General features: G+C 32.9%; 1 protein-coding gene across 2 annotated transcripts in view; it reads right to left on the reverse strand.

The window, feature by feature from the left end:
• ENPP1 (ectonucleotide pyrophosphatase/phosphodiesterase 1) overlaps positions 1-18966 on the reverse strand; it is a 64019-nt gene that overhangs the window by 13397 nt on the left and 31656 nt on the right. For both annotated transcript variants that reach the window (XM_023529805.1, XM_023529806.1), the window contains exons 8-22: positions 18583-18702; positions 17416-17525; positions 16070-16135; positions 15707-15779; positions 12965-13073; positions 11883-12014; positions 10519-10550; positions 9631-9758; positions 8322-8391; positions 7513-7600; positions 6216-6385; positions 5345-5396; positions 3899-4050; positions 1888-2017; positions 730-813 (exon numbers count right to left, since the gene is read on the reverse strand). In XM_023529805.1, coding sequence (XP_023385573.1) covers positions 730-813; positions 1888-2017; positions 3899-4050; positions 5345-5396; positions 6216-6385; positions 7513-7600; positions 8322-8391; positions 9631-9758; positions 10519-10550; positions 11883-12014; positions 12965-13073; positions 15707-15779; positions 16070-16135; positions 17416-17525; positions 18583-18702 — 1516 coding nt within the window. The remainder of the gene's footprint in view (positions 1-729; positions 814-1887; positions 2018-3898; positions 4051-5344; positions 5397-6215; positions 6386-7512; positions 7601-8321; positions 8392-9630; positions 9759-10518; positions 10551-11882; positions 12015-12964; positions 13074-15706; positions 15780-16069; positions 16136-17415; positions 17526-18582; positions 18703-18966) is intronic.

The following is an 18966-nucleotide window of genomic DNA, read 5'->3' on the forward strand; positions in this document are numbered from 1 at the left end:
ATAATCAATGCCATGATTCAAAATTAGCATTTGTAATAATTAGAGATTAAGTCTAGTTTGGTTTCGGTCATAGTGTGAGGCCAAACATTCATTGTTCAGCTTTGGCCTTTGCAAGGACTATATAACAAAGTTGACTTGAATTCTATTTCGGACATCTCTGAACATGTATATCACCATGAACTTGTGGTCACATCTCATCATTAAGCATTAAAAAATAAAAAATCACAAACAGAAACAAGGGGCAGGTTATTCAGAGTTATTGTTAATATCTGAATATTCTGTTTGAAATAGTCACAAGTATTCTAGATAGAGAGTAAAAATTTCCTTGGATGCTCTATGTTTTAAAATCTCATGTGTCACTTGAAGTAGAAATGTATATTTATTCTTATAAGAGCCAAATGCTGCAATAATTAATAATGGTATAAAATCTGTTCATTTTAAGATCAAAAACAACTATCAGAAACTTGAAATAGTTAAATAGAAAACAGACTGAAAGTTGATGTTAGTAGACTATATTAGCTAGATAACTTAGAACATAACATATTTTTTCCACAAAAAATGTTTATAAACATTTAAATACAAAGCAGTATAATAAATATTGTCAATCAAATCTATAAGAATGTATTGAATATTTAGTCATTTAATTTAGAGCATCAGTCTTATACAAATTATACCTATAATATACAGAAATTCATTGAAATTATGAGATAAAGGGTTAAAATTTTTTACCTTGAAAACTCTGGTACATTGGCACTATATTAGTAGTAAGCAATGCTTCAGAATATATTTTACTTGAACCTTTATTTAAAAGTTCTACAAAGAAAATAAAAAGGACAACTATTTCATTCACAAATAACATTAGAAATTATACTTTCTCATGGGGGGAATTTTAAAAAAATTAGCTGAGTGCTATCCTAAACCCGTAAAACTTTCCCAGGTATTGGTTCGAGGAGATACATTATGTGTTTGGTCCAGTCCCTTAACAAAATAATCATTTAGATCTTTTCTTCTTCAAGATAAATTTACCAAAGACAAAAACTTTAGTAAGCAGGGCCCCAAATTAAACATATTCAAATTTTATGTTATTTGCCTTATTTCAAGTAAAGTATATATTGTGTTTAAAATATTCTTTCCTTAAACTCTTTCACAGTGAAAAACGAGAATATCTGGCTTCAGAACAACACCTACTACACAGAAAAAAACATCACAGGATGTCTGCTTGGAAATGCTGTACAAGGCTTCTTTGTATGGATTTTCGGCTTGGGCTTCATCTATTTTTATAATGCAATAGCCAAGTTCTGACTTCAGACACCCACTCTGGCGACTGGACTAGATATTTGAGCACCTGGAGCCTTCTGATTTTTGCCTTTTTAGGGCAGTCTGAATACATGTTCTCATTAACATATAAATTTGCCACTTTAAAAACAGAACATTTAACTTCAAAAAAATAAATAAATAAATAAAGCCATTCCCTAGGGGCTCGTATTGGTGAAAGAACAGGCACATTTAAGTTCTACCTTTACCTAATTCTTTGACAAATTACATTTTTCTTTTTAAACAACAAAATGACATTCCTTCCTAATAACTCTGATGCATCCATCTGACTTCGCTGAGTTTTCTCAAATTCTGTTTAAAAGAAATGCAGAAAACTGAAGAATGTCCTATCTATAGTGTCTGGGTTAAGTCAACTATTCTTCAAACAAAAGTTAAAAGTTTTCTAAAACTCAAATTTTAGACCTAGCTTTAAAATTTGCCCCAGTAGTTATATTTCTTATTCACAATTTTCATCCATAAATAAACGAAATGATGTACATTGCCCCATAAAAAGAAAAAGAAAAGGAAGAAAGAGGATAAGAGAAAGGGAAGGTCAGGAAGGAAGAAACTTACGTGGTGGGGAGAGGAACCCATAACTCAGTTTAGAATTATTTTTATAAAATGAACATTTATGGACAGGACTAAGAGAAATTCGAAGATCCTGGTAAAGGCAGTTGGAAAAGTCTCCTGTAGAGAAATTGTCCTGAAGAACACAATGAAAAGAACCATTAAGTATCAAGTGCACAGAAGAAAAGACAGCTTTGTAAATAGTTAAAGGTGAACTGCATCATAGAATTTTGGCTCTGTAGTTGTCTGCTCATTGTCTTTCACCTTTTTTCCATTTTTCTACTAGTGTATTCAACTTTTTTTTTCTAACTGAAGTTCAAAACTCTTTACAGTATTAAGAATATTAATCATTTGTCATGTGTGTAACTTTTTTCTAATATGTTGTATTAATTTTGTTAATTTTTTTTCACTCAATTTCACACTTTTATATAGGGAATTGCTGAGTTTTAGAGATCTGAGACTATCTTCCATACTGAACTACACAACTAAAAGTTTGTAGGGGAGGGGAGTAAAAAAAGACAATGAATAGCAATATAATATGAAAACCTAGGGAGTAGTGATGACTCCCAATTTTTGCAGCTTTAATTACATAAGAAAACTGAAAATTCAAACAATCAAAATACCATAATTGAGGTACTAAACAACAATAAATAGGATGGGACCTACGAAAACTGTCTAGCATGCTGTATATTACAAAGTCAAGTAAAAAAAAGTGTTTACTGTTTTTTTTTTTTAATTAAGTTTATTGGGGTAACATTGGTTAATACAACTGTTTGAATATAGTCTGAAATTTTTTAAAATCAAGTTTAAGGTAGAAATTTTATGCAAATATGTGAATGTGTGTGTATACTGTATATATATATTTTTTAAATGCAGAAATTACATATATATATATAATATATATATCACTATCTTTTTATTTAACAATCTCAGTGATGTTAACAATAGTTTTGTTTTTTAAATGACTCAACCTAGTGCTCTAAAATCCTCTTTCTATCCCTTAAGGGCACCCCATAGCTTGCCAGACACTTTCAGTTTCTGAAAATCTAGTTAGTCTAGTTTAAAACTTCAACTCCATGTATGGCTTGCCAAAAACTTTCAGTTTCTGAAAATCTAGTTAGTCTAGTTTAAAACTTCAACTCCATGTATGGCTTGCCAAAAACTTTCAGTTTCTGAAAAGCTGGTCAGTCTAGTTTAAAACTTCAATTCTTATATGGTGCAAAGTGAATACTAGATTTATTGGGGAGATCACTTCGCAAGTTATATAAATGCCTAACCACTATGCTATACGCCTGAAACTAATAATAATATTGAATGTCAACTGTAATTGAAAAAAAACAAACAAACTTTGATTCCATGTAAGATCTAAATCTCATCTACTCCCTTCGTTCTCTTTTTCAAAGCCTATTTCCTTTATCATTTCTCTTCCACCAAAGCACCCAGAAGGCAGGGAGTGAGGAAAACGGTGGTCTTATTCTGGGATACTTCCCCTCACTCCTTTCAAGGCCTAACTCCTCTGGTCTGGGGGTGAACAGGATCCCAGCCTCTCTCTGGTTTGGTCTGGGAGCTTTCCTATAGATGGTGTACGCAGTGAGGTTACTGAACTTTAATGGCCTTCCCCACCAGTGAGAATCCCCTAGAAGTTGGGCAGTTGAGGGACATCCTTGTGCTCACATACTACATATTTAGAGATGAATAACTGTAACTGACTGTAAAACTCATTTCACGAGAATCATAAAATATTTAAACCAAAAAAAAAAAAAAAAAAAGCCAAAGGAGAAGACTTTACTGCACACCCCTCATTTCACAGAAAAATAAATATGCTCTGAGTCTCAAAGTCACAAGCTAGTTAGTGGCAGAGCTGGAACCTAATGTTTCTGACTCCCCATTCAGTGATCATCTAATTTGGGAACTGATTATAGAGCCAAAATTAACAGTGAGAAACTATGCTCCCAATGTTTTGCTTAATGATAATTTGAAATTACCACACATAGCTAAAGGGGTAACAAATACTTGCATTTCTGTCCACGGTGTAGGATGCCCAAAGGGGCATTTGGATGTCATGACTGTAGCCACTCACAAACCGGTGCTGGTAGAGAAGACAGACAGTGCTGTTCTGGAGAACTCTGGGTCTTCCATAGGGTAGAGTGCCACGTCTTACAACCTTCTCTTGGGTTACAGGGGGAAAATGGAAACGAACTACCATTTAAACATCGTGATGTGCATTATATCATAACATATATGATACACTCATCTAATTCTTTCCTCTATTTCACCCTACTGAAAAATTATTTTAACTATAAAAAAAAACTAATTACAAAGAGAAGAACGATAAATAATTAAGGAAACAAATGTGATTTATTTTTGCCTATAGATTCTGAAAAAGCAATGTAATATGAAGATATCACAAGAGACACACACTACATGAAATTGCTAGAAATTTCAGCAATTAGGACTTAAATGATATTACTAAATTTCTTTAACATCATTTGAATTACTTTATTCTTCAAACTGTACTCCAGAAAGAAAAGTTTCTGAATGATATTGCACTTGGAAAGCAAAAGTTCAGAACTGAAATTATAAGATTAAACTGAATGAAACAATACTAGTATGGACCATTTATTGCCCTTTTTCCCAAGTGCTGGGTTCTTTGTAGACATTATCTCATTTAATTCTCATATTGCCCTATGAATTAAGGTTATATGCCCATTTTAAAGATGAGAAAATAAGTTTATAGGAACTAAATCCTTCCAAGGACATACGTTCCTAAACTCATATTCAAACCCCAATCTACTCTGTTTCCAAAGTGTCATTCTTCACCACAACATTTTGCCACCTTGGGGTCATCAAAGATTTCTCTAATCTGAACATTTACAGAGATTTTATACAAATTCAAGTCAGGAACACTGCAGAATTCATCTTTTTATTCCAGAAGGAAAAAATTGTGAGACGAGTAACTTAATCTATCGGAGACTCTATCAAAGGGACACTGAACATCTAGGTCACAAATGACAAATTTCATCAGGTGTCTGCAAATTCTTAATTTTCATTCAAAACTTATGAAAAAATAACTTTAAAAAAGCAATTTATACTATCTCATAATTAATTAAAAACCAGTGAGATAGACAATTAACAGGTTATTTTAAATGGAAATTGGAAAATTTATTATAAGCCTATGAAAATCTTTAAAATCTCAAAACTCCTCTACTATGTTCGTAAAGAGTGATTCAGCTTCCAATAAATATATTACAAGCTGTTTACACTGTAAATATTCCTTCTTGCCTTATGAGTAACAGTCTAGACTGTCAAGCAAAGAAAATTGTGTTTCATCAGGTGGTCCTCCACTACTCCTTTTATTTTATTGGTTATTCTCAAAAATGCCCCCAAACCAATTCTCTGTGGTTCACGCTGTTGAGAAAAAGCCTTCTTCAACATTTCAAATTCAAGCGTAAACATGCCTTACCTTCTGCCATGGTCAGATTCAATTGTGTCTGAAAATCCATGACCGGAAAAATCTAAAAAGTTAATAATGCTATTTTTAAGGAATGACAGACATGTTTTAATTTGTAACAAACAACTTCTACAGCTTAATTATACTATTGTAGAACACAGATAAAATTTAAAACCAACTTGTAAAAGTCATTTTTTTGATGAAGTTGCAAAAATATAAAATTATTAGCATAAGCACACTATTAATTGAAAAATGAGAATAGCTTCTTTATAATTCTTATAGTTTTTCTACAATCCTAAAACAAAAAGAAAGCATAAAATCTTACAGTTTTTCTACAATCCTAAAACAAAAAAGAAAGCATAAAATCAACTACTCCCCAAATTTCTATCATTATGGATCCTATCAATTTTGTTCATAACTTGTCACGAATCTTCATCTTTTTACAATAACTATAAGCAACAGTGTCATATATCTGTTTTGTACCAAAAAATGATATCCACCCCCTGCCAAAATTTAAAATAGGTTGCGATGTATTTTAGAGAAGGAATATTGTGACTGGTTTATAACCAAGACCTCACTGCTAGGGTAACAGCATAAATTCTATGATTCAGGATGCTCCGGGACTCAGCTAGACTTCTCCCAACCTGAAAGTCAAGTCACGGCACCCAGGGATAAAAATAGAGGCAAAAATGCAAAAAAACAAGGTAGAGGAAAAAAAAAAAAGAAAAGTCTGCATGTGTCACTAGAACTAAAAATAAATATTATGTTTACTCTCGCTCATAAATTTGAATTTGATCATTAAGTATTTCTAAAGGACATGCTATGCAGAGGGTGCTATAAAAACACACATACACACTAGGCTCAGCTTCTCAGCAATACTTACCGAGGGATCGCATGAGCAGCCAAGGTTACCTCTAGGGGTTCTTGTGAAGGGGCACTGGACTAGGGGGTGGACTTCTTTGGGATGCTTTGGGGTATAAATGGGATTCTTTAGAAGGTGGTTAAGACTTCCATGAGTTCCATTATTAAGAGCAGGTGTCAAATTCAGTAAATCTGCATAATTCCAAGAAGGGTAAAGATTTACTTAAGTTTCTAAATCAAATAAATAGTAGATGTGTACTATGATTCTTATTTTTTTAAAATTAACTTTATATGAGTCCTTAATTCTTTATCTAAAATAAAACTATAAAACTCTCTTGGGTTTTAGAGTATTTATGACTATGCTATTCTTAATGGAAATGCTGATGTGTATTGCTGTACTTCTTATAAAAATTTCTGAATTTTAATGTGCATAATAATTATAGTTACCACCTATTGAATGCTTACTATACGTCAATCACCATACTAATATATTTTTCTTATTTAATCCTCAAAACAATTTAATAAGTATTGTCAATATTTGGTAAATGAGTGATCAGAGTACTTTGTCCAAGATCTCAAAGCTAACATAATAGACCGAGGACTCAAAACCAGCTTTGTCCAAGTCTAAGACTCAGGTTCTTAATAGTAATGACAGCAAACACTTATAAAGCACTTACTATATGCCAGGCACTGTTTTAACTGCTTTAGGATCTATTATCTCATTTATGCATATCAGCTCTCAAAAAGAATTATACTCAGGATATATTTAAGGTTTTGCAAATACCCAGTATCATCAGAAAAAGGAAGTAACATTTAAGATGCAATACCTCAACCATAATAGTACTAAGAAGGTACAGAGTAAACCAAGAATATATCTAATGGGTCTGCCTTTGTTTTTACAACCTTGACATTGTCATCCATTCAACTATTATTGCTACCAGAGGTTCCACCTGTTTTGTCTACCTTTCACAGCCCCAAACTCTTTTTCTGGCTTCCACGACTGATCTGATTCAGTTGTCATATAATTAAGCCCAGAGCAGGCAAAGAACCAGGCACCGAAAATGTACAGACCTCCCCTCTCTGGGTTTTGTACTTCACCAGTATGCAGCCTAGTGGAAGAATCAGATAAGTAATCAGAGAGTATGTATGGCATATTTTTTTCATTGACTCTGGGTCAGGAAGAAGAAAAGTAGAAATGTAAGTGTCTGTCTTGCCTCATCATCTCCACAAAGGTGCCCATCATGTGGCCTACTTTTGATCATCCTATTCTAGGAATATTCTATTTTCAGAAGAGATGAAAGTTGCCTGTTCACACTTACCACACATTAAGTTATAAACTTCAATATTTTCAAAGGATTCAACTTCGATGCCATGCTTGAATGCAGGTCCATAGCCAATAAAGAGAGCCTGGATTGGCCAGAAAAGGAAGTTTATCAATTCACTTCAGTGATGTATGTAGTTGGTCAAAAACTATTTTATATTTTCTGTAGTACACATATATAAACTGGTTATGTTAAGATAAAAAGAAAAACACTATGCCGAATGGGCTTTGTAGAATTTTTTTAAACCCCTGTTGCACATATAATGTAAGGACACCTAGAATATTTATCTTAGCTTTACTACAATTTCTGACTTGACCTGCAGAGCAGAATGACAATGAAAGAGATTTTCATCTAAGAAATGGGATATAAACCTCTTCCTGCCCGCCTCACACAGTGCTGCAGGAATCAAATTACATAATTGTTGTGAATATATTTTTTAAAATCTTAAAGTGCTAGGTAAATTTAAGGTATTATCTTCATTTAGAACGTAAGTTTGATATCCTTTCAAATATTAACCAACTGTCTTTCATTTACTGTGGAGCAACATTCTTAATGAAGCATAATATATGCAAAATAATTATTGGAAATTTAGTAGGAGGTATATGTCACACATTCATGAAATAAGAATATAAAATTTTAACTAAATTCTATTAATTTAATGTCCAAAGGAAAAGAGCTATATGAATGTATATGCTTCATTACTTCTCATTTAAGACATAATCAGTCTGTGTTTTTAAGTCTAAAACTTTATATAGCAGTTTTTCTTTAGATATATCATTTAAAAAATATGTAGTAGGTTTACTCACTTGCATGCTTGAAAATATGTTGTCAGAGCCATGAAATCCACTTCCACAATATTTCCTTTCTGAAGGATTCCTAATTTGGCATAATATGCATTAATAATGTAAAGTCAGTTCATAAAGAAAAATTGATAACTATGGGATTATTTCTATTAATAAAGAATAAGTAACTATTTTGTTACACAAACCAAGAAAAGGTAAATAAAATCACCTGGCTTTGAAAAGCAGTAAAGGGCTGCCTTTATCTTTTATTCTGTAGACGAGTTAACTACAAACAATATGGCATAGAGGGGAAAAAAAACCACCGGCACTGAGATAGAACTGGTCTTGAACCCTGACTATGCTATTAACTAGCTGTGACTTTGGCAATTTAATTATCTTCTCTTGGTTTCAATTTTGTTATGTTGGGTTGTTTGTAAAAATTAAATGGTTTAACCTAAAGAAATGCTTGGAACATAGTAGATGTTCATTCAATATTAGTTCTCCATGAGAATAAGAACCATCCCTTCTTTCATATTCTTTCAAACACTAAAAGCACAGCTTCCTAATAACGTAGAGACGGTGCAATTCTGTTGACTGAACTCTGGTTTGCTGCTTAGGTTTTGCTTGACAGGGGTATTTATCATCCCTGGTTTCCTGGCAACCATCAAAAGAGTTAATGATCAAGTCTGGAGATGTTAATAACTTAACCATCCAAATAATTTGCTGAACATACCAACAGACTGAGGTTTATTGATGAATTAGTATAACAAGAATGAAAAAAAAAACTGTATAATGATGAAGGTACTTGATCATTATTATAAGGTAAAGAGCTTTAGCCAATTATTTGCTGAACTTTGCTGGACTTATTAGGCATCACTGTAATGTGCAGAAGAGATACAATGGCAAGTGGTATCACAAATATGGAGCATAAGAAATAGTCAATATGGATGTGAGCAGACAGTGCAAGTGCTTCTTAGCTGGGAGTGAACCCCTCTCCCCAGGGCCTTCTGGCAATGTCTGGTGACATTTTCGATAGTCACAACTATATAGAAAGAGCACTTTTTCATTTAGTGAGTAGAAGCCAGGAATGCTTTTAAACATCCCACAATACAGCTCCCTACAACAAAGAATTATCTGATCCAAAATGTCAATAGGCCAAGGTTGAGAACCCCTTATCTAATCTCAAAACACCTCTACTATGTTCATACAGAGTGATTGAGAAAATCACATTTGTGCAGTTTCATATAACAAACAACACTATTGGAAAGGACCCATGGTTACCTTGAATTATTAACAGATCAGGCTAAGTTAACCTGGGAGATTCAGAACTTACAATGCAAGTTGCCACTGAGGGTCCAAATAGAATGTTAAGGGCTCAATCCTGTCACTTTTGGCAAAGTGCAAACGCTTGGGTAAGAATTGTTTCAGGTACGGTTTGAAGTGCTGGTTTGGCTCCCGGCACTGAAATTGTAGAAGGCAAAGAAAAAACATTACTTCCATATTTTTTTAGTATACTTCTCTTGAAAGTGCTTTCTAATTCCATATGAATTTTTCTCACAAACATTTTACCAGCATGCCTAATAAGTAACATGTGGAAAAATAACTGAGTTACTATTTGTATAATGTACGAGTTGGACATTTCCTAGCTGTTGAATATCCTTATTTTTACAGGAAATCATAATCACCATATAGAAGTCCCAGGATACTTAGACTGTGTCACTAGATTATATCTGAGTTACTACTGATGATCCTATTTTCAAACACTCTTGTAACTACAATTACAAGAATTTTCTCCAAAATTCAATTTTCTATCAAGTAAAAATAAAAAAAAAAAACGTAGTATAGATAACTCAGCACTATAACAAAAACTTGCTTTTTAAAAGATAGGCATAAAAAAGACTATGGATCATAATGCTAACAGTATTTATAGCAGAACATGTCTAGGTTTTTTCCTTCTATTGTTTTCGATTATGTATTTCTTGTATTGTCACATAAATTCAACAATACCAATAAATAAATTCTTAAAAACATTCAAACCTAGACTTTTGGGATATGTCCTTAAAGATCTTTAAAACCTACAGAGAATTTAAATGTTGACCCAGACACTCAAAATTCTAATCCTATAATCCTAATAACAAATACTGAAACTTTTTTCCTAAATATATGTTAAACAAAACTAGATAATACAATAATTAGATAATAGAAAAATAAATATACTCACAGAAAGATTTCTGGCAATACCTTCATAATTAACTGAAGGGAGACAAAGATAAGAATTAATTGTGGATGGTATGTTACAATTAGCAATAAAAATAATACAAAAATTATAGAATGTCAGGCTCAAATCCTATATTTAAAGACCAAAGCAAGTTTCAAAAAGGTCATTCAAATCATTACATATTAGCCATTGATAGGAATAAGACAGATCTTTGGCTACTCCCACCCAAAATCAGTGAAATTATGCCATATTTGTTAAATGAAAATGCAAGTTACAGAACATCCACCTGTCCATCCATCTGTTCATCCATTTGTGCATCCATTCATATATCTGGCCTTCTATCCATCTACCTGTCCATTCATCTATCCATCTTTCCATTCATATATCTGGCCTTCTATCCATCTGCCTGTCCATTCATCTATCCATCTATTTGTCCATGCATTCAAATACTCATGCATCCATCTATCTAGATCTAGTACAATTTCACTGTGTAAAAATAAAAATGAATGTTTTATTTATGAATAGCAAATAGCTGAGAAGACACATTCTAAACTCAACAGTGTTTACCTCTAGAGAGGAACTAAGCTATAAATTATGGGGATTTGGGGTGGGGAAACTATTAATTTTTACTTTATATATTTTGATATTCACTGATAATTCCAGATTCAAATAAGAGGGACAAGTAGAATAGTTTTTTATAGTTTTTAGAAGAGATGACAAGTAGAATAGTTTTGAAACTGAATTTGCATAGCAAGCCCTCAGTGTACTTACTTAGCGTACCTTGTGCTACAAATCCAATACTACCTAGCTTTCTAAGATCCTTTTAGCTAGACTTTACATAAATTTGAGAAAATTATCCAGATAAAAGAATATGTACTGTATATAGATTTTATGTATTATGCAAATAGACATAGCTTTTGCTTTAGTTTGGGAAACTTAGGGGCCTAATTGAGTTAAGAGTGTAACTAAACCTCAGCCATCCCATCCTAAACATTTCTGGGGACTTCCATTCCCTCTATAGTTTTCATAAGAGGTCTTACAATAACTGTGTACTACCTTTATACATTTAAAAAAATACTAATAAAATTTGTCATGCATATAGAGTCACTATGCATATAGATCACTATGTTGATGTACTAAGCTCATCAAATAATATTCTTAGCCATGAATACCAAATTGGTACATGGTTAGACTTGTATCCTCACATCTAGCCCCATAAAGTCCCTTTGGGTACAGAAGATAGGCACTGAGACATTTAATCATGAAAAGGAAATTAACTTTAATGGATTCTCTTTAGAGATATAATGATTTAGAGGAATGTATTCTAAATATAATCATATTCAAAGATAGCATAGAGATAAACTTACATGAATAGTATTTATCTGGGACATCAGAGGGTCTCAATCGAGCTGCAGGTCCATATATAACTTTGATATTTTTAACATCTCCCAGATATTTATTCAGATATACATATTTCTTACAACTGCCTTGTTCCATGCCTAGGTAAAAAAATTCCAAAACACATTGCAACTTTAATTAAAAATTTAACACATAGAACAAAACTTCTTTCATTGCCAGAATTTAATTCAATAAATATGTGCTCAATGCTTGTGTTAGTTAAATATCTAATAGGTAAGACATGGAATTTCAGCTATATTTACTACTTCACTTTAAAAAAAATCTTTTCCCTTTCCTTCATCCAAAATTAGCTTAATGTTTCTTCTTATTTACATATTATAATATCTTTATACAAGTGAGGAAAATTATCACAGTTTTATACTGAATATGAAAGCCTAGCTATTTTCCCCAAATCACCAAGGATATTAACTGGAGTATAAAATTCGGTCTCATTCCAAGACTGGAGTTTCTTTAGTATAAAACTTTTTCGTACTGTTTCTAGAATAGTTTTCAGTAACTGTTTCTGAAGCAAACAACAATAATAAGAAAAAATGAACAATAAAAAAATCTGTTTTCTGTTTTCTTGTATACACCCCACTTCTGTAGTCCAAAGACTATATAGAACCATGTTATAAAGATCACAGTAAGTAAAAGTGAAATTAAAATTTGCCAAAATTAATATACGCTGCTTCCAAAGTCAGATTTATCATGCTAAAGAAAATAGAAAAGGTACATAATAATCTGTTCAAATTAAATCTAAAATTGTTACAGTAGATTTACCAAAAGTGAATAGGGAAAAAAGAAATTTTTAACTATCCAAATTCCTGGTATAAGACTTTCCCAAATCAGGAGATGGATGTGTTTTGATTGATAGGCTCTTAGATGTCTGTGAATTCTGTATTACATTTCTACTTTCTATAAGAAACTATGTTTTAGAAAAAGAATTAACTTTAAAAATCAGAGGAAATAATAAAACAATAATCAATCAGGCAAAATTGGGGGTGGGGGAGACCATTTAAATTAAAGGGTCAGTGAGGGAAGTAGAGATTACCATGATCTGAAATGAGGATGAGGTTCAGACATCGATGCAAGTCTAGCTCTTTTAGACCATCCATCAGCATGCCAACCATGTTGTCAACCCTCTGCAATGCTCTGATGACCTAAGAAAGAGAACCAATCTTATGTGATGCATTTCACACTAATGGCTAACTCTATATAAAGCTATCTGTTAAAAAAGAGAAGGTCAGTGGATGCAAATACTATGATAACTGATTCACATTAGTCAAAGACAAGTTAGTTAAGACAGGAAGGGCATGAAATAACTGCTGACCATTAACAGAGGAAGGGCCCAAATTCCACAGTGCTTAATTTTAAGTCTTAGAAATGGCATTAGCTGATCTGATTTACTCTCCTTCCCTGAGTTAAGAACACTACTCCTTAGACCAGATCTAACTTAAGCCAAAGTAATACTAGCCCAAATTCATAGTTTTTGGCCAGAAACAAATGTGTTCTCAATTGTCACTTCATTTTCAAAAATTAAGTTCTCTGTATACGTTCTGGTCATTTAAATGTTTACTGTATAAATATAATGTTTTTTAATTTACAAAAATGTTAAAATTATTCATTAAATGCCTATTATAGTTCTATGCACTTAATTTTTAAAAGTAGAACTCCTAGGACTACAACCCATTATTTCCTTATAAGCTGCATGTATTTTGCATATGAATATCACAAGAACATAGAATGGCAAACTGTTTTAGCAAACTGCTTTTAGCATTTCTTTTCCTCTCTTCTTACAAAACCACTTGAGGAAAACTCTTGTGCAGTTTTGCATGTGTTTTCTGTAATGTATCAAATCATTGTTATCTTTATTTACAGTCAGCATATTTTACCGTAATATAAAACAAGCTCTTTCAATATGGTCTTTCAGTCACTCGAAGCTATCTAAGCAACATGAATTGGAATTTTCAAGTATTAAGATAAAATGTATTTTTACGTACCAGTAATATTAGAGTTTAACAGTTTACGAGTTAGTGAATATGATTCAAAAGCAATGGGCTCAACCTTGAATGAAGATGAATCAGAAGAGCAAATATTTTGCAAAATCTTTAATGACTTAGAAAAGGCAGCATTGATTTTAGAACTCTTATGATCTGATAATCAAGCAATTACGAAATGATTCTTAGACTTACTTGTGGCCAAACTGATCTAGACATGGGTCTTAGGTGTCAGTGACTTTAGTGAAAGAATGAAAATTATACTAGCATCTGGCCAACTGTTCAAACTGAGATAATAGCTACAGGAAACTTTTCCATCTGATCAAGTATGACATGACCACATTGTTGGTCACACATTTTCCTTATCCCACCTCTAAGAAGGAGCATTTCTGCTTAGTTGAAGGACAGAATCAAAACAAGGACACATGGGTTGCTAACTACGTCGGAGCTGCTAGAAATGGATTTTGCTGGAAAGAATACAGAGTAAATACAGATCCAGGTGAGAGTCAACTTTCTCTTTGCTCTCTTTTATGAGTTGGTACCCAAGAGGAGCCTGTTCTCTAAGAGGGGCAGATTCAGGATAGACCCAGGTAAAGAGAAACCAGAGGAAGATGGTTTGGGCAGCTGTTCTACATTCGAGTGAGAAAAATAAGCATGCTTTTTCTCTTCCTTCTGCTGTTGCTTAAGCAACAAGCGTTTAGAGCAAGCACTACCCTCAAACACAGGGCTCACAACAGACATGTCAGGCCAGGCTTTCGTCTGAACCCTGTGCTAAAGAGCCCTTGAGGTGCACATACTCTCCAGCCTGAGTAACCTGGGCAGGACTGATGGTTAATCTGGAAGTGAAACTCTAGCCATTAAGAAAGAGTGTCTTTTCTTAGTCTTTCATCTCTTGGAATCACATGGGGAAAAAGACAAGAATTCTGAGATTAGGGATCTTGGCAATATCTCTTCTCTTTTTCAATATGACCAATGATATTCACAGAGCCTTACTGTTTCTTTTCATATTGTAAAATGTAAATTTTAAATCTTATATAAAATATAAATTATAAGGTAAGTCAGCTTAGAGGTACAAGGAAAATAGCTCAAATCATTTTCTGTTCCAATGCTTCCTATGCTCTATATAAAATGATATAGACACACAGAAACTGAAAGCAGTATTTGATGTTTTAAAGTGTTGTACCAATTACAAACATAGCCAGGAGTGAAAGAGTGTCAGGTCAAATAAGCTGTTACATTGAGAGCCTTAGTCTACGAGCTGTTTCCCTATCTCTCGTCTCCTAGTAACCACTCAATAAACCAATGATGATTTGAAGTTCTCTATATTTTTGATAAAATCTCCAATCCTTCGATGCCCAAGCTCTGTTGTAAGCATGGTCGCAGATGGTGAGAGATATATCTCCTAAGTTGGAGACTTCATAGGAGGCTTCTTCTGCTATTTGATATATTATCCTACATTTTCCTAGAAAACTGGAATCTTACCTATTTACTGAGTTTTACAAGAACACATAGGTTTTAGGACAATGTAGGGGGAAAGAGAGTGGATAAAGGCTTTGAAATTGAAAATAATGAATTTAATTCATCCTCAGTTAGCACTGTGAAAATATAAACAAAACAATTCCCCCAACTCTTACTTGGATTACAGTGCATTCTTTGGTTTAGTAAAATTGTGTTTAACACTCACTCTTTCCAAAAATCATGGAATCTTACAGAACAGTCTCGTAACCTACTTCAAATCGAGGTTCAGTTAGCTGTTACCAGGTTTAATGAAGTAATCACTGATAAAATGTACTTACTTCACTGCTGACTGGTCCATATGAATGACCTGAAGAATCTGGTTCTTCTAAATACAGAGTGTAAAAGTGTGGTCTAAATCAAACAGTATCAAAATGTAATATTTTATGAACACATTGTAAAAGAGAATAGAAAGAATAATTCAACAAATGATAGTGAACAAAAATAATACAAACACTAGGGTAACATTTCTAAATTTGCTGAGAAATAACTTACAGGTTTTGAGTTCTTCTAAATATGACTAATAATTCACTAAAGAGTTCACTTGGATATAAAACCTCACAGCCAATACCAAAGTTTTCTTGTAGTCTATTTAAAAATATTGTGTAATTTATGTAAAACAAAGGAGTATTTACAATGCATACCTTTCCTTTGTAGGAAGCTGTAGCCATTTAAGAACAGCTAAAATTCTTTCTTCAAATGGAACTGAACTAAAATTAAGAATAACAAAATGAAACAATTGTTCATGTTTAAAATATGTTTTTCTTAAAAAAATTGCATTAAGAAAGACTAAAACAATCAAATACATCAATAGTGTTTGAAGTAATGTAAGAGTTTTATTTGAAAACCCAAAAATGTCTTCCCAACAAAGGAACCAAAGTTAAGTTTTACACATATGAAAGTCATTACTGGGTTTCAAAATTTGCTTCTATACTCTCCTTGAGGATATTTTTCCTGTACCTGAGAAAAGCAATTGCTACCAACCACATGTCAATATATTCTCTCACTGATGACTCAGTAAAAGTGGGTAGTAGGCACATGATGAGCAGACAGTTCCCCAGGAACATTTCCTCAGCAGCATTAATAACACTTTCCTCTGAGCACAGGATTTGGTCTATACAACTCCATCAGAATGCGAGTTTGCCCAACCCCAAGTACAGCTGGTTGTGCCAGAGAACTTATGTCACTAATCTTTGAATCCCCCATGCCTAGTACAGAGTGTGGCAATAAAACCTCAGTCATCATCCATGGAATAAAAATAATGGCAAATAATGAGGTGGGAAGAAGCACTGCACTATCCTCAAGTGAACCATAAGAATTAACACTAGCCTAAGATCACCAAAGAAAATCATTGTGCGTTTCTTGTCTGGGATTCATGATCCTTTCTGTTGACCCCCAAATATACTGTTGTATTGATTTTTTGAAATTACCCAAAGAGAGTCTTCCAGGAAAAAAAGTGTTTTTTTCCCTCAATATGTCATGGATTTTGAATATCACAGAAGTTATTCTAATCGGTTTTTCACAGTAGATGGCATATTTACTGAAGTAATTTGGAAATACAAATTCAGAGATGCCATTAATATCTTCTTTTTAATAATATCTCTACACAAGAGTCATTCCTACCTGTGTTCTCTTTAATACTTTCATCTCCTCCTCTAGTTCTTTTTCTTCCTGGAGCTAAGACGGGCAGTACCACCACTCTGAGACCCCTCTACTTTCACCATAACTTCATTTTTTATTCCTGCCCAAAGATCTAAATGCAAACCCCGATACATTACCAAAGCTTTCTAGAAAACCTCTACAAAAAAAACTTGTCTTGTTTTATTATTTACCACCTATCTAAAACTCTTTGAGATGGAGTCCTTATTATGACAAGTCTCATTTTTCAGCCAATATATCACTCAAATGTTAGCACTTATGACTTAATAAAAAAGACAGGCTGAGATAATCTTTATGTAATAGGTCCTAGAAAAAGTATATCTATACATACCCATTATATATTTTATAGATGTCTGGGAAAATTCCATTAATTTCCACATCTGATCCTGGCCAAAAATATGTGCCAGCCTTCAGGCCTTGATATTTAGCTGTGAGCCAAATCTGGGAAAGAAAATTAAGAAAAGTTAGGAAATTATGCAAATATTCATCTCTTAGGAAAATATCTGTTCATGCGATGCCAAGACATTCTTCTAAAGTGCTAGAATGTTTTTGAAGTTAACAAGCTATAGCAGTTAGACAGCAAAATAATCATATATAACTGAAAAGGAGCAAAAAGAATTAAATATTTAGAAATTAAATTAACCTAAAAAATATGGACATAAGTCAGTTGTCAACTCTTACAACTTTTAGAACCATGCCCCTACTTGATAGGTTCTCTATGAAAGAAGAAAAATTCACAAATATACGTGCCTAATTTATTGGCATTTTTACTTATATAACTAACATTTATTAAGCATTTGTTATTGGCAATTACAGATCTAAACAGTATTCCTATCAGCATCCTAGATTATTAATTTAAATAATCCTCACAATCCTCTCATGAGGGTATTAACGTATTATCCACAGTATAGATATGAGAAAACTGAGGCACAGAAAGAATAATTTACCCAAAGTCACAGAACTTTAATTATCAGAGCTAAAATTTGAATTTAGAAACTTTAAATTAAATATCATGCTCTTTTTCCTTCTAAGAGGATTATTAAGACTATCCAACTAGACTTTATAAAATTATTGTAACAATGAAAAAAATTTAAAGGACACATCTAAATTACAGAGAGACCTTCTAAGTTAGCATATGCAAATGAAGTCAAAGTTTACCTCCTTCAGAAATAACTATATTTGTGTAGATCAGAATATTACCCCCACTCACCTACTGCTATATGCTATTAGTACAAGAAGCTAGAATCAAGTAGAAAAGAAAAATGGTTCGGAATAACCCAAACTCAGTTCTGAAATTACTACTATGCTCATCATACAATGACACAAACAGCATTTAGGATTATCAGCATTAGTCTCCATTTACAAAAGAATAGTCACAGACATAGTAAATGAAGTAGGTTATTAAGAGCTGCAGGGAATCTGGCATTTTACTCTGATTGAAACAGATGAGAATAATTAAAGAAACTATTCTAGTAGCTAAAACAAACAAGCAACTCACTGGTTCTCCTTTGTACCACTCAGGATTAAATTTCTCTTTACTCTTAAGTGTAAAGGAAGCATTCATTTTGGGATCATACATTTTATTATCAATTATGCCATGGGATTCTGGATAAAGACCCTAAAAAATATAAAACACATATTTTATGCAAGTTAAGAATGTTTTAATGGTAAAGTCACAAAATGATTTCATCAAAGAGAAACAAGTAACCAAAGCTACAAAGAACTTAACACAGCTTACACAGGAAAAAACAAAACAATGGCTATTGTCAAAACACAACCAATCGCTCAGTATTTTACCTAGCATTTGTATTTTACGTTATGTAATAGTAGATAATAAGGTAGGAATGCTATGGAAAAAGTTCTATATAAAGAGGCAGCCTCC

Source organism: Pteropus vampyrus, unplaced genomic scaffold (genome assembly GCF_000151845.1).
Source record: "Pteropus vampyrus isolate Shadow unplaced genomic scaffold, Pvam_2.0 Scaffold43, whole genome shotgun sequence".
Taxonomy (NCBI): Eukaryota; Metazoa; Chordata; class Mammalia; order Chiroptera; family Pteropodidae; genus Pteropus; species Pteropus vampyrus.